The following is a 17,337-nucleotide window of genomic DNA, read 5'->3' as shown; positions in this document are numbered from 1 at the left end:
TGCTGGATTTTGCATTACACAATAAATAGTAAATAAGTAAATTATTTTTGTTTGTTTAGCTGTTGCAATCACATTGCAGAATGCAAGCTCCCCGAGGGTTATAAGACTCAAAAGCATCTCTTACACTGAGATTTAAGCACTGAATTTAACCCTAAGCAAAGTCCAGCTTTCACAAAAGCTGGCGCTCTGATTTATTTTGATACACAGAAAAAAAAAAGAGGGGAAAAAACCAAGCATTCAGTGTGAATACAGCATCCACCCAACCCCATTTCTAATTCAATTTATAGCAGATACTTTACATCTTAAACAAAAGGAATCTGATACAACACCGATGCTGCCTCTTGCTGCAGTTGCTCGCCTCAGTTACAGAACGCTGGAAATCCACCGCTCCGACCGAGCACTCCATAAAACATTCGGATTCAGACACTTCTTACCTGCCTCAGCTGAAGGCTTCCTTCCCTTGTTAGCAGTATGAAGCATCCTCTAGCCTTCCCAATCCTTAGCACCGGCCTCAAATTGCACAGCTAAGTCCCTTTTTTTTTTTTTTTTTTTTTTTTTTTTTTTTAGAGAACGCTTATTCAAAGTGATTAGTTTTTGTTGTCCCTTTTAAGTCCCTCCTGCGGGAAAGAGCCGGCGAGCGATGTGACGCCACCTTTTAATCTTTTGCGAGAGTGAAAAGGCAGAAAAGGAGCGCTCGATCAAACTGAGCTTCACACATGACTAAAACTCGGCGGAGAGGCTGCGAGCTCTGGCTGAAGCACCACTAGGCGTGAGTGTAAGAACAGAGAAGAGGGGAGAGTCAATGAAATGTGACAACGTATGTGCATCAAAGACGGGGGAAAGAGGGAGAGAACAATGAGAGAGAGATCGCGACAGCAACGAGGGGAAGAGAAAGAATGAGAATGGGAGGGAGAATGAGCAGGGAGAAAAGAGGAGAGTTTTGAAGCAACGAATTCGCAGAATAAAGCCAAAGTGTCTGGCAGCTTCTGTTTTTATCTCAGTGAGCATGACATACTGCCTCTCTCATTTAGCAACACATTCTTGTCTCTTCCAGGTTTGAAAACTGAGATAATCACAGTGTGTGCCTGTTTTTGCCTGGCTGGTAGACTCGTGTGCAGTACACCTGAGATGCCCCCCGACCATCTTCCAGAGATGCATTTATGTGCAATTAAGTTCATGTATTCATTAGGAAAGACACCGTCCCCCCACCCCCAAAAAGCAGAAGCTGCTAATTTCAGCATCAATATACAATATAGTTTAACTGGCAGATGGAATTCTACTTATAACTGCTAACAAACTGCCACTGATAAACAAATGACTGAACAAATGTTTAATGTTAATAACTGGGTTTTCATAGCAGTAAAACATATTAGCATTGATAAATCTGTTTTTTTAAAAAATGGCATTTCAGACACTTAATTCTATTTACCTTGTAATTTGAAGATGAAGTTGCACTAAGTAGTAGGAAAGGAAAAAATGTGACCTGGAACTAACATTTTTAAAGGAATCCATCAGAGGTACTTTCAGATTTCCAATATTTGTAAAAGGAATTACAAGGTTAAACCTAAATTTAAAATTTTAAAGTTAATTATGAATTCCTAGTCATTTACAAAAGCTCTAAGTCCTAATACAAGTCCACACTAAGTCCTCATACAAGTAGGGTTGATTTTCATGCAACATGAGGGTTGGTTGTGTGTGTGGATGGTTTGGTTGGTGTTTTTTTCTAACTACAGATACCATCTGTAACATCAGGACTGCTTCTGTAATTCACTTTTTTATACCTTTTACCTTTTCATGGTAAAGGCTTTTTGCCAGCTGGTCCAAAGCACACATGGTACTTGTCTGCAGAACTGACACAAGTCCATGGTCAGACCTGGCTGGTACATGGAGATCTAAACACACCTGGAAAAGAACACATTTTCTTTGCTGCACCACCCTATTTGGGCCTTCCCTTGAATCCTACCACCTCAGCTCAGGGAAAAGGAAGGACCATGTCAGTGAGATGCTGGAAATCCGGACCTAGATCCGTCCAGCACTCTGCTGTGCCAGCTTATACAAGTCACACATGTGACCTCTGGGCATCCGTGCCTTCAGATATGTAACTTAAAAAACAATGTTCTAACAGCTCTACATAATTCAGTATCCTCTGTTGTAAGAGTTTTCCAGTTCCAAAGATGAGTTCACAAGCGATTATCAGGGTATCAGTGGTCCATTTCAACACTGAGTACTTATGTATCATTATTGTACCACAAAACTTTCAAGACTTGATGTTTTTCTGTGAATTCTAGCCTCCAGAATCTCACCAGAAGCTCTGGACAGTTGGTATCCAGTTTTCATATTTGTATAGCAAATTGCTATATTGCAAAACAAATCTTTAATTTAAGGTTGCAAACTGACCCAGACCCCACCCACACTTACTGATAAATTTGTGATTGCTTCAGTGTTCCACCTCTTATTTTTTGTCCCCTGGGGACTGGCAATACACTGACATAAATACAGTCCCATTAAAATCAGATTCTCACTAACCTTGTGCCATCTTCAACATGTGAGCTCAGAGTAAAATTTACCATAAGGAGACAAATATTAGTAAGAACAATGGGCTTTTAAACCTCTCTCCCTACAGCATTAGCCTGACCAAGCACTGGAGCAGTTTGTGTGATGGATCAAGTACTTCTCCTTGCTCTGCTGGTATTACAAAGGTCTCCTGTTTTATGGAAATAAACACTACCTTAAAATTCAGGGGGACACTAAGATGAGAGAGAAATGGAGATCCATGTGTTCAGTTATTGCAAATTTTTTCTAGACTATTATTAGTAAATACTCTAAAGGAAGTGTCTATCTACTTTTTAAAAAGAAAACAAGCAAAAAGAAGTTCCAAGTTCCTATAAGAAGCCCCTCTGCCTGTGCAGTGTGTGCTTAGGCCTGTGCACACTTAAAATGAATAACAGGAACAATTAAGGAAGAGATATTTCCTGTTTCCTGTTAATTTTGTATTTTCTCACCCTTACTGGTAAATTGCTTTTCTCATGGAAGACTTGATAAGAAGTTTCCACATCTCTTACAATGTACTAGATTATATCCATGACAACTTCCAAAAAATGCAAACATGTATATTCATACTTCTAGAAGTATTTATTCATCCTCACAGACCTATCTACAAATCCACAATGGAATCAAGACCCTGCATTTGCATCCAAGGTCAACAAAACACTTGAAAACATGCATGCAGCTTGTTTTCATGGAAGATGTAAGATTGTGTGGTTAAAACTCAGCATAAGCTTGTACAAGGAATAAATAAATTGTTTTCTACAAGAACTGACCTTGTGTTTGAACTAAAAATGTTTGGACACTGAACTGCTTGACTCCTTACAGCTCCAGTGAGCAAAGCAAGTCATTCTCCTATGGAAGTGAGTTATTCTATAAATCAGCCACGTTTCCATAAGACAGGCAAGGCTTTGACAAACATGAATGCCAAAACTCTATTTTACTGCTGTTAAATGTGCTTCCACTTAAACTTCTTCAAGCAGTACTCCAGGAGCATACCAGCACCACACCAGAGAACATTACAAATAACACAGAAATGTACTAGTAATACTGTTTTGTGCAGAGATATAAATAACTGATTCCCAGCCCTTTTTTTTCTTTTTTTAATACACTTTCACCATTACAGAGAAAATAACTAAATCAGAGCTCTCCCTCAATCTTATCTGAGGAAGCCAAGACAAGTTTAATCACAGAAAACCTCTTAATCCATTACTTGCCTACTCTACTAGAAAACTGGATCATTCTTCTGTTTGTTTTAGGTCTAGGAAGTCATTAGCCTGCATGCAAACACCTACCCTGTGACTCCAAACCTGTGTAGTAACAAAGCAGTTTAAGAACATTCAACACATGGCATTGTTTCAATGGTGCTGGATCCCCACGGCCCCCTCCCAGAAAAATGCAGCGTTATGTAGAACATGGAGCATCACGACAGCAAATTATGGGGAAATAAAGTGGCAAATGACTACAAAAGTGCTCACACCTACCACAGGGACTACTGGCCAGAAACACTCTGACTTTGGAGCTAAATGAAAGCTTCTGACTATGCAAAAGAGCTGATGACCACCTCCTCTTAGCAATATCCTTCTGTATTTTACATCTAGCAAAGACTCTCTTTGCCAACTACCTAGTTGGGTGATATAAACACAAAGGTTGGTGATTTCTCCAACCTTTTGGTTTTGTTTCTTCTGTTTCAGACCTGAAGACAGACTGTGCCTGAAAGCATTTATTTTTTTTTTTTTTCAGTTACATCCACTGATTTAATAAAGCATACCACCGTTTTCCTCCACAAACTCTGTTGCAATAATACCTTTGGATCTCTTACACCACAAACACTACACAAGCAGAATGGCACAGTGAGGCCCTTCATCCCTCCCCAGCCACCATTCCCTAGACTGTGATCTGTTCACTGCTCAGAGCAAATACAAGGAGTAGCACAAGGGTTAGAACTGAGGCAGAGCACACAAGAAAACCCCTTGTGTCTTATATTGTCTATACTTAACTTCCCAGCATCCAATTTACAACAAGAAATGCACTTGGTGGGGTAAAACAAGTGTCTGGATCAGACATAATTTTACTGGTGAGAGGCACAGGATAAAGACCTTGCACAAGCTACACACAACAGCCTGGCAGGGTGAAGAAAAACTGTGATGCTATTGCTGGTATGAATTATAAAACCACTTAAATGCAGCTTTTTGAGCATAACTGAATACATGTGATAGCATCATTATAAATTAAAACTGTTTATGACCTCCATTTGGTCCAAACACTACAACCTTACTCACTGTATGCATGGCTGAACAAACTGATCTATGACTGCCTGTGTTACACGAGAGAAGGGACAGGCAAGTGTTCTGCAAAGGAAACAAAAAGAAAATACCAGCAGAAGCAGCTTGTAATGAGTCATGCAGATTTCTTAATGGCTACTAAAAATAATCTTTGATTCTTATCATTGTGGACTCAGTAAGTGATAATAACTAATACCTAAGTTGTTATTCTGTTTACATGGTTAATCTGTAGTTTTCTCTATTTCATAAAAATAAGTGTTAGTATATTTCAAAACCAATAATTTCATGAATGAATGGAAATCAGTACTTTTGTAAATTTTGCTAAAGTGCTAAAATAGGAGATAATCAGTATGTTCTTGGTTATTTGGGAACACTAATTTCAAAGGACATGTAATTCCACCCTGCCCTTCTATTTACTTGTAAAACCATAGAGGAATATGCATTAAAATGACACTTCAAAATTCAGACTTCTGTGGCACCAACTTGTTGTCTGTTTAGAATTTTTACTCCAATTACAGTCACAAATGCTAAGGCCTTTTAAGACTGTCCTCAGTACTCAAACATTTCCTGAAATATCTCTCCCAGAAGACTTTTTAAATCTTTTTAAAACAGCAGCAAACAGATTACCTTCATGTGTGCCTAAATGGCAGCCAGTTCATGTGAAACCCCTGTGCCTCAAATAACATTAGGAATGGAAAGAATCATTTGCCTCCAAGATTCAGGTGTGCCTGCCATGATTTCTGCCTGTCATGGGCAGAGAGCTCCTCCACAGGCACCTTCTGCCTGCAAAGACAAAGGAGGCTTCCAGGAGAGCACCGTGCAGCTCGTGAAGGATTTTCTTCACAACCAGATAATTTAAGTTCTTTACATGAAACACAAATCTACACTGAGACAAGAGAGTACATTGCTTCACCCAGAGGACAATTTATTTTAGAGTACAGGGCAACACACTTAGAAACTGAACATACCCCAGTTTTACTGCCCAGTCCTCTGAATTAATATGCAACATTCATGCCTTAAGTATACCCTTGAGCATTCAGTACTTCTTTGAGCCACAGCTTTGAAGATGTGTTGGTTTCCTATGCACTAACTTGACCTATATTCAGGCTGACTTCTATTGTGAGATTATTTCTGCTGTGAATTCAATTCCAGATTCTATGTACACTGCTTTGCTACACCTACGATAGAGATGGCAAAAAGCAGAAGGATGTCAACAAATTAAAAGGCCACTGCTGTCATTCCCTAATAACCAGGGTCATCAAAACCCTTTTTTTTTTTGTGGGCTGATCTCGACACAAGCATATCGGCCGGGTAATCTGGAAACACAGAATCAAATCTATAAACCTCTTTAAATTGTTTGTTGTCAGGGTCCAAAGACCTTCTGCCCTTCTGGAGCTGAATTTGATCTGTCTCATGAGCCAAGGACGCCTAAAACTGCAAGAGATGGCCAAGAAATAAAGAGGGGCGGGGAGTGTGTAATCAAAAACTTTTAAAGAGTGAAGTTCCAAGATGAAAACAGAAAAATGGTGCTCCATCTCTAATACAGGACACAGCAGAAGTGAAAAACAGGAACAAAGGTCTTACTTTCTTAATACTTGCTCTTGTTTATTCATGTCCTGATCCACAGTTTTTGCACCAGAACTCCACTTTTCATATGTATATCACATCTTTTCGTATTTGAAGCACAAAGGTCTTACAGGATTAAGATTAAGGATTAGGTCTTACCTCACTAGTAACACCAGAAAATTCATTTAATGGTTCAAATTTTTTCATGTAGGGACCAAGAGGACTAATATACTGTAACAGAATACCTTATCTCATGAAACAAAATTATCAAGCCCTCTCAGCTTACTAGGCTAGCTGAAAGACCTCTAGAGAACTTGGAAGATTTCCATTTCTGCACGTGTATAACAGACTCCTGATGAACAGTTACCTTTACACCAACAGCTACCACAGCCATGGAGATAACTGGAGATACTGCTACACCAGCAATGTCAAACAACAATATAGAAAAACAACTGCACAGTCCCTCCGTGCTGCCTGAATATTTGCAGAGCCTTACTCATCACATGAGTCAAGAGGTTCTTTTATTTAACAGTTTCACGCTGCATCTATACTGTGACTCAACAAATGAGTAGGTAAGAAAAAGGGTAGGTAGCTTCAAGCAAGTCTGGGTTTACTCCCCATCTGTTGTGGTACAGAACACAGAGCAAAGTTCCACAAACAAGGGTTGACGTGGCACATAAAAGCACCCTTGGACCCCTTTTCTTGGCATTCCCTCAGCTCACATCAGACAGAGGTTTTGATGAACCTGTGGTATGAACCAGAAAAGTCATTCCTGCCTTTATCCCTGTCACACCACGAAGAGAACACACAGAGAAGCAAAAGAAAAAAAGAAAGAAAGGGTAAATGTGAAGTGCTCATTAGAATGTTGAGAACACCAAGAGCTTGACATGATTGACTCTTGAGAACTTTAAGATATAGGATTTTAGGCAAGTTGTTAAAAAGCGACAGAAATATTCCAAAAAACACATGCATATTAGAAATGCTGTAAAAAGCAAATATGACATTACAGTATGGATGATTAAAACTTAAAAATATTTAAATGCACATTTTAGGTTTGGTTTTACGATGACTGTTTCACAGCTCTGAAACACAACCAGATCACATTATAAATAGCAAGATGTGGCTTTTTAAGTATGTCCATTCTCTTAAAAACATTCATGGCAAGTAATTTGCTGTATTTAAAAATAATCACAATTTAAAAACAACATTCAAATTCCCCCTCTCTTCCCCCCAATGTTTTTTTCTTTAGAACATACAGATTTTGATTCCATGGAAACTCAGCTGAGACTGTACCATTTCTTCCACTCAGCTGAGTGGTGGGTTACTGGTGACCAGTGAGAGCACTAATGAACTATCTGGCTGTTATATGAAATGTTCTTCAACTTTATGAAGCCAGAGTCATTAAAGCAAAAGCTTTCTCCTAAACAGTTTCTGACAAAGTGAAAAAACAGTTCACAAAAAAAGAAGAGCTAACTATCTTTACTTTTACTGTTTTTCAGCCATTGTCATTTTCAACCCTCTCTCTCCTGTGACAATCACTGAAGAAATTAAAAAACTTTACGTATCAGCCAACACCCTTTTACAGTTACCTGATCCTTACTTATGAAATCTGGAATACAGTGGTACAATTTCAGACACTGATTACCAAAAAAACCCTCTGGAAGTTGCCAGGAATAGATATGAACTACACTGAACAACATGAGGGAGTCACACAGACTTCCCAGAAAGTGCCCATCTTAATGCACACCAAAAGCACAATATTTAAGAGGTACAATCCTGAAAACCAAACCAAAACAAAACCACAGAGAAACAAATTTCATAGTGCTCAATTTTTCTAATAACCTCGATTTCCTCTTTTCATGAACTTCCTGTTTTGGGGTGTTTTTTATGACTTTTTTAAATACACTTCTTCTCCCTGTGACCCAGTACCCCCATCTATGAATGGAGTATAGATAACAGTTGATTTGTACAGGTACTTTGAAAACTATGCTTGACAACATCAGGAAGGGGTATCTACATATTCAAAAAAACCCACAACAACCAGACCTTTTTTCTCCCCTCATTTTTCTCTATTTAAACTGTGCTTACTCTATGGAAAAACATCTGGATCCCCGATGAAATTCTATAAAACCTTATTCATTACAGATTTTTCTGCTGACTAGAGTTTCAAGGTAACTACAATAATGTAAAGCAATACCATGCTCCTGCTGTTGTTTTTTCTTTTAGCATAAAGGATATGAGTGCAGGCATGGAATGCATAAATCATCAGGCATGTTATAAGCACTCTGTTGCCCTCATCTCTATCATAACACCTAGTTTTTGTCTCAACTCTAACAGATTTCCTGTTAACCAAATTCACAAGTTATTAATTGACATCAACCAATACATGTTCATGACAAAGAAACAAAATGTGTGAAGAAACATATAGTACTGTGAATTTAATTTTCAAAATGCTTCTCAGTTTGATAAGAATTAGCCAGACCCATTCTACCATCATAAGTTATGTCTGATCCAAGGCCTAAAAATACATTTTCAGGTATTCACTAGAATGGAAACATTTCTTTATGCTTATCAGGAAGTCCTTTAAGAGCAATGAAAGGATCCTATTGAAATACTTTCAACACCTGGCAATGCTTAAAGTTCACAAGACAAAACAAACATTTACCATAAAGATAGCAGGAAGAAACTGTTAGTCCAGGATAAGCCACCCAAAACTAAAGATACAGATGCATTTCTCTTACTTACACTACTCAAATGACATCTGTGAAAAAACAGCACACAGCCTTGCCTTTCTGGAGCTATGTGCCACCCTCAGGCAGCCCTAGATGTGATGGTGACCACAAGCAATTGGGCTACACAAACCAGCTCTGGGCAGGCCCACGCTGCAGGGGTTAAGAGCTGGCAAGTGGCCACACCTGTGCCCTGTTAGCTGCCCTTCCCTCAGCTGCCCCAAATGAAAGCAATCACCACTTTGCCCTGTTAGCTGTCCTTCCCTCAGCTGCCCCAAATTAAAGCAATCACCACTCTCCAATACAGGGACAGGAAAATCACTGCCCCTCCCTGCTCCCCAGGTGTCACCCATCAGGAGTTTGCCTCCTCTGGGATCCTGCCCAGCCACCACAGCTGTGCTACATCTACCTGTAGAACTGCTTATTTATTATACATCTCCTTGCCCAAAGGCCTCAAAGCAGCTCATGGAATTAGGCAAGCACCCGAGTGCTCTGCTATGTCACACTCTGAGAAACCTCTTCTCGGCTGAGATGAAGTGTGCTAAGATGTACTGGAGTGACAAAGGTCAGCAGAATAGCTGAGGCTGCCAAACTGGAGCTGTACCAGTTGCTAACTGGGTAACACATTCACAAGTTTTTTCATGACACCCAATATTTACTAGAACAGCAAGTAAGGAGGATGCCAATGCTCGAGCTATTCAGCTATAAACACAATGCTTTGCCCCCCCAAACCATTAAAGCTGAGTTTAACACAGCTGTACAGGTGGTATCTCTGCTGAGGGCTGGGGGTTCCACTCCAGGAACTTTAATCTCTAACACAGCACTCATTGAACGCTGCAGCTCTTTTCAGACCGAGCCTCTACACCCAAAGGTGCTCGGGCCAGAGGGAACCAGAGCTGGCTCCCTCCCCACACAGCCCCAGCCTCCAGCTGCCCCAGGGAGAAAGGAGAGAATAAGGCAGAAATTCTGAGTTTTGCTTTGTTTGTGGGTGTTTTTTTTCATAGAATCACAGAATGGTTTGAGCTGGAAAGGACCTTAAAGATCACCTAGTTCCAAGCCCCCTGCAGCAGGCAGGCACACCTTCCACTTGGGGAGGTTTTTTGTTGGCTTTGTTTGTTTGTTTGGGGGGCTTGGGTGGTTTGTTGGCTTTTTTTTTCTTTTCCCCCCTTAGGGGTGAGTGTTGCTGCTGTTGTGGGTTTTATTTTTACCTGAAACTCGGCCTCAGGGGCTGCCTGAGCAGGTCCCCAGGTAATCCCCCACCTGAGCCGCTCCCTGCTCCCCATCGCGGCCGCACTCCATCACCCTCCCGGCACCGGGAACAGCCCCGCCGCCCCCCGTGCCAGCCGCAGCACGTACCTGCGGGCAAGACAGGAGTCCCTGCGCTCCCTCCATCCTGCTCCTCGCCCGGCGCGGGGCGGGAGATGCGCGGGTACCCCCGCACGGACCATCCTGAGGAGCCGCACCTGGGGCGCTCGGGGGATGGACATCGCACATCACGCCCCGCCCTTCCCCAAGCACATCCCCGGGGGGCCCAGCACAGGGGTTTTCTTTGGAACGGCAGGAAATGAACGTCCTGGGCCAGGCGATGGGACAGAACCCAGCCCAGCCCCGCAGCGAACCCCGGTCACCGCAGGGCACCCGCCGTGCGCGGGGTGTGGGACCCCAAGGACAGGGGGGAGCAGCTGCCCTGCTGGGGGAAGGTCAGAGGAGAGAGGAGCAGGGTGTGATACAAACCAGAGCTGACAGTGTCTGAACAGAGACACAGCTCCGGCAGGAGCAGAGCAGAGAGCCCTCGGATACCGGTTGCGGCTGCGATGCGCGGTGAATACCTGAGCAGCCTGGCCGGGCACCGATCGAGGAGAGATGCCAAAGGGCCAACGCTAATGGCAATCCTGTCTCGCCACAGTCATCAGCATGACAAGGCTGATGCTGTAGGTGCCTGAAGAAACAGATCTTTTATTTTCTCAGAGACTCAGGTATAGACTGTGGGCTTAGCTCATGCATAAAAACCAAAATTAGCACCACTGATAGCTGCTAGTAACGTGAACAATTAATGTATATAGTTTTCACTTTAGATTAACAATTTTAACCACAGGATTACAGTGAATTTTTAACTACACTGCAGCTGAATGAAAAAAAAAACCTTTTTACATGAGTCTGATCCAAATGCTTTAAATGAAGTTATAACCAAATAAAACCTTATTAAAATGTAGTTGGCCCCATTAGCCACTCGATTACAGTTCAGCAAGACCAAAAAAAAACATTAAAAAGCATATAAAAAAGAGTAGGAAATTGAACAACAGAGGGAGACAGGGACATGCAGAATCAGTACATATTCCAAAGAACAATATGCAAACATGGAAATGCTTTTGGTCTGGCTACAAAGACCTCACAATATATGACTGTTTCAGTCTTTAAGCAAATCAGGTACGTGGAATCTCACCTCAGCCAGTTTCTCTATGGCCTCAAAGTACATTGAACTCATTTCCTCAGTTGCATCTTTCATACTTTGGCATCTGACTATCCCAGAATCCAAACATGCCCTACTGCCCGTGGTACCTGATGAGCCTCCCCTTTCTGGGCCATCAAGGGTAGGACTGTGCTCTGTACCAGTGCAAACACACATTATCACCACAGTGCCCACACCTTCCTAGGAGAGCATCATTATTCCGGGTACTAAAATAATAATAATAGTAATAATTAAAAAAAAAACCTCACAAGCAAACAACTCTTCTTGGAAAAGGCAGAGATGAGGGCCCTGAGTGACCCTCCACCTCGCAGTCTGCCTGCACAGGTGACAGATGCTGCCTCCTCCCCTCCCCACACTCACCGAGGGGAAGGGAGGTTGCATCTCTTTCGGTTATTAAGTGGATAATGACTCCATATGCTGTCCTGCAGCCAAGCAACAAATAAAAATCATAATGTACAGGCCAAATAACTTCCTTGGAATCTAGACACATTACTGTGCATAATTCCCTTCTTAATGGTTATAAACAGACCAGAGCAATATACAAAAATAACATTCTGCACAGAAGCATGATTATAATCAACTACATATGACATTTCTGTGCCATTTGGGTTAACTTTCAACAGCATTCTAACAGAGCTTGTAATTTTTCAGGTAATATCTTGCTTCAGTAATTTTATTTCAAAGTAGAAAACAACACCTAAGGTTACGAATAATAGAGTTATAGAAGTCAACCCAAATCCAAAAAAAATTTTTTTTTATTTGCAGTAGGGACCCCCTCAAAAAAACACAGGACTAGTACTGTGATGACTAGAACAATAGAATGTAAACAATAATATTTTTATTGTTCCGACAAGTTACACTGAACTCCTGGGAGTCAGTGTGTTAAAGCATGCAAAACCCATGACTGAAATAGAGCCTTGGAGATCAAATCACATCTCAGTTTGAGATTCACTGCTGGATCTTGGGAAAGACAATTATCTTTGATGTGGTCAATTTTTTTCTGTTTATATAATGGTGGTAATGATACCTCATAGGACCCATTTAAGGGTTTAATAACTAATGTTTACACAAAATTTTCAAGTTGCTAATTATGATTATTTAGCTAAGTGTTAACCTAATACACATGTAAGGAGATGATATTAATATATTCCCAAAGATGATTATGATCATAATAATTTTTAATGCCACATGGACAAGTGCAGTTTTTCCTTACACACCAAGGAATGACTTCTGTATGACATTCCGGGCACCCAACAGGAAAGGCATGGCATGTATGGGAAGTCACAATACCACAGAAAAGGAAATACTGGAGGGAAAATATGCTGGAAGTTCTGAAATGCTTTAAAAAAGACTAATTTATGGGCAGGGCAGAGGTGGTGAGGTCAAGGAGGAAGCAGCAGGACAAACACCCAAGGAAGTGGCTGCAGAAGTCCTGAGATGAGGGAAAAAGAGGACGCAGCAGAGCTGTGGATAGAACAGGAGGACACAAAGATCTGGGGAAAGAAGTGTCATTGCCAGTTTTCTCAGTTTCACCCAGAAAACACTGGGAACAACTGCACTTGGTGCAGTCCTCCTCAAAATAGAGCAAGTTTTATTCCAGCGAATATGAATACATTAGGGAAGCGAATAATTGAGAAGACTTTAGAAGGCTTCAGGAAAAGAAGAATCCTGTAAACAAGATTGAGCAACAAGTCTTTGAAAGAATCCTTTTGTTCCCAGCACAATGCTCCCAAAATCTGCTTCTTCAGAACAGTATTCATTTAAGAAAAAAAAAGAAAAAGGAAGAGAGAGATAAAGGGAAAGCCAAGAACCCATTTTAAGGCAAAAGCACTTTAAAATAATTTTCTTCCCATTTTTTGTACCTATGCCTGGAGGTACATTGCCCACACTCCGTAACACTGGAAATCCTTGGGCTTTGCTGTTTGTGTGGCTTTTAACCTTCCTGAAAGAGTAGTTCCTAACAGGGCCAGCACAAATTTGTAGCCAGCAGAAAAACTTCCTTTGACTGGCCTGCCAGTGAGTAAAGGACAACACATCCTACGTGGTCTGTCCTGGTGCTTATGGGCAGCCAGCTGCTGAAAATATGTATATATACACCTCTTGGGTGCAATTCCAGCTGTAGGGGACCGTGAGGGTTCAGCTGCTGTGGGAATGACATGGGCACCATTTCAACTTGGGCAAAACCCCCCCACCAGCCATTTCCCAGAGCAGTTCTCAGAAAAGCCCACTCTCTGCCTTTGGCCAGGAGCACCTTCTGCAGAGGTGGGAGGAATGTGCAGAGGAACCTACAAAGTGAGGCTTTTGGGAGGAGGATGAGAGGAAAACAGGACGACAGCAGCAGCCCAGATGGACACTGAGTGACCCTTCACTCTTAGGGGACTGCCTGCAGTGGGACATTAGGATCAACTTTCCATTGATCAGCTTACGGGTGTGTCAGATCAGAAAGAACCTTCCACATACTAAGGACTTCCCAACAAACAAAAGGGACTGCTATTAGCATATCAAACAAAAGCACAGGTTTCATTTTATTAAGCAGTGTAGAAAAAAAAACCTCTTTCATACCTACACTTTCTCCTCCAGTGGACTTTCAATAGAGCCCTGAGGCTGCAATGATTATTGTCACCTTTACTAAAGATTATTGCCAATCTAACTCTGCCCAGGAAAGGCAAGGCTCATGCTTCAGCTTGTCACAGTCTGTTACACCTAAGAATATCAACACTTTAAAAATATCTCCTGAAGAATAGACACAATAGCAACAACAAAGAGGAAAAAGGAAATTCTAGTTTCTGTAATGAAGACCACTGGCTTTGAAAATCAAACATTAACATTAACACATTTTTACTCAGAGAAAATCTGCTTCTCTCTCAGTCCTTCCTTGAAATACTCAGTCAGCTGGGTGCACAAAAACTTCTGTGAATGTTAAAGACCTGAAATGCCTAAAAGTTTCACAAACAAAAAAAGCTTCACAACACCCCGTGGACCCACTGAAGCCCATGGGTCTCTAGCAATGTACACTTGTCTACAATGTGATCTCTAAAGTTTTCTTTTATCTTTCTCTGATAGTAGCATCATTTATCTCATAATCAAGTCTTTACTAGAATAAACTTGTTTCTAAACTCTCCCAAACCCCCTAAAACAGTTTCTGCAGCCTGTTACAGCACATTTGTCAAAGCAAAAATAAAACAACTAGCTTTAAAAAAACCCCATAATTATAATTAACATGTTTATATTTTGGCTGCAGTCAGTACCAACAAATACAACTTAATGTAAAGCAAACCACAATTAAACATATTCATGGAATTCAATGTATTAAAATTAGATGACAAATCCCAGATAAAAGTGACATTTACATGACTGATTTCCATAGTCTATGTCCCTGTATGTTCTCCATGTTTAAATGCTTTCTCTCTAAGAATACCATACTGACATGGAATCCCACAGAATTCCTTCCAGGGGAATTGAAAGTTTTCTGTTAATAACTCATGAAGTACAGTGACTTATTGCAATGTTTTTATACAATGCTCTTCCTCCCTTGAGCCTAAATCCAAACTCCACCAGGAATGAGCAAGGCCAGATGCCCCCTGAAGGGCTGCAGTGGTTGTGGGGGCCACGTTTCTCCCCAGAGGTGAAGCACATCACATCCTCAGAACTTCCAGTCTCACCCGTCTGCAAAGCTGCTGAATATTCCCAGAGCAAAACATCTCATATTCACACACGCTTTGTATGTGCTGTGGGACTCACAAAAGCAAAGCAAAGCAAAGCGAAACCCCATTTTTCAAGCGCTCGTAAATCAAAACCTGAAAGTAGAAGAAATGTATACAAATAAATTCTGAAAGAAATAATTTAAACAGCTTTAACATTGGGCTTCCAGTGTGCCTATCTGTTAGGAAACACAGTGAAGCAAGCAGTCAATTCAGCTTTCCCTGCCTTGGAGGTACCAGACCCACGAACTTTAATGAGGCCAGGATTTCACTAGGAATTTAATCTGGAAAAATTGCAGTACTATTCTTGCAGGATAGGGCAGGGCACAGTGCTACAGGACTGAAAGGGGCACATAAAAGCAGACCCAATATGTCACCAAGATACACAAGGTGTGTTTTGATGGAATGAGAACCCAGCACAATGCAGAGCTATATATTGCATTGAAGGCTTTTTTGTTTTGGTCATTATTAGGATCTATTATTACAGGTTTTTATTAAAAGTATACATAATTGTAATTGCTAACATGTTATTATATCCTTCTCTATGTGAGAAGTAATGAATAGCCTAAATTAAGCAAAGAAACAAACCTGTAGGTGAATGCAGGCTTGTTCCCACTGTGATTTATTACAGGATGTACTTATCATCCTATGGACTGCTATAAGACAAAAAGGCAGGTAAAAAACATTTTCTAGGTTTTATTACCAAAATTAACTCCAGAAGTTTGTTTTTTTTTTTTTTGTTTAAAATGCAAAATAGAAAGGGATCTAACAGGTTAGAAAGTACAGAGTTCTACTTTATTTATTGAAATTTTCAGAAGTAATCACTTAAGCCTGTACACCTTCCAGTAGTTCCCAGGTAATACAGAGCTGGGGAGGTGCAGCATAGGTGCATCTCACTCAACCATATGCTGCTTTCCTTAAGTAACCCATTGTACAAAAAAATAAATATCTTGTGACAGATTGTTTTGACAGCTAAAAAAGATTTAAATTTTTTGAATGCATTTGACTGAAAGGCAAAAATGTTAGATAGATGTTAATTTAACAGATGTCTAGTTTTGCATCATCAGCCTGAAACAGGCAATTTCTAGCAAGTCTCCTTGCTGTATCACAACATGAAATCCTATGAATTCCACACGGATATGCCTTTCACAAACTTCAAATGAGCCATTCTCATTCAAAGGGAAGTGAAATTGTTGTGAGAAGATGGTACCACCTGGTTGTGCTTCTGATCAAGCAAGTAAACACAACCAGGGATAATAAAAGCCATACACTACCATATACATTGCAGTCTGGAATAAGGGAACATTATTTGAGACTGTATGTTAAAAGCATTAATTTACATGAGAGAAATAAATAAGGGGGTCTCCTGAAACCCAAACAGATTCCTGAAAATCTAATTGTTCTATGGATAAATATGAACATTTTTTTTTTAAATTTTGTTTTGCATTTCTTAAATAAAAATATATGTTGGGTATACTGTCATATTCCATACAGCCTTCTGCAAAAGAGTTTAATTCTGGGTTTGTATTGGTTGTAGAAGAAAGTGAAATAACTACAGCTTTACTAAAGCTGCTGCTGCTAGCACACTCACCTACAGTCTCAGTAAGCTTTGGGATTCAATCATCATCAGGAAACCCATTTTGGTGCTTTCCTGACTTTGATGGGGAAGTTTTACACAGTGGGAGGTTTTCCTAAAAGCGGTACCACGCAGGTGGCAATATCCATTGAGGATCTCAAAACCAGGAAAAACTGTTCTCTGTGTTACCTCTATTGAATTTGCATACAGTGTTATTGTTCCCACTTTACAGAAGAGGAAATAGAAAATAAAGACACTAAATTATGTGGGAGATGGAGAGTTATTTACTGCTGATTTAGAAACGATCCCAATATTCAGCTGAAAAGCTTGAAACTCTGTTGCTGAAATATAATTTGTGTTTGCTAATGCCACCTGATCTCTAAATAATGAGGATCAGGGATATTTACCTACTTAATAGGAATATTATGAGACAAATCTAATTCATGAAAGGGTACTTAAAACTCCA

At 40.5% G+C, this 17,337-nt stretch overlaps 1 protein-coding gene across 15 annotated transcripts in view; it reads right to left on the bottom strand.

Moving 5' to 3' along the window:
- Nucleotides 1-17,337, bottom strand: part of TENM2 (teneurin transmembrane protein 2) — a 1,087,321-nt gene that overhangs the window by 340,857 nt on the left and 729,127 nt on the right. For 2 of the 15 annotated variants that reach the window (XM_027718840.2, XM_027718841.2), the window contains exon 1: nt 435-559. The exons of the other annotated variants lie outside the window; for them this stretch is intronic. In XM_027718840.2, coding sequence (XP_027574641.2) covers nt 435-480 — 46 coding nt within the window. In that variant the 5' untranslated portion in view covers nt 481-559. Of the gene's footprint in view, nt 1-434; nt 560-17,337 lie in introns of those variants that run through there. 15 annotated transcript variants of the gene reach the window in all.

The sequence above is a fragment of the Pipra filicauda genome, unplaced genomic scaffold, assembly GCF_003945595.2.
Source record: "Pipra filicauda isolate LSUMZ 115617 unplaced genomic scaffold, ASM394559v2 scaffold3_size10097308_pilon, whole genome shotgun sequence".
Taxonomy (NCBI): Eukaryota; Metazoa; Chordata; class Aves; order Passeriformes; family Pipridae; genus Pipra; species Pipra filicauda.
The sequence above is the reverse complement of the archived record's forward strand: the minus strand, read 5'-3'. Positions and strand labels throughout refer to the sequence as shown.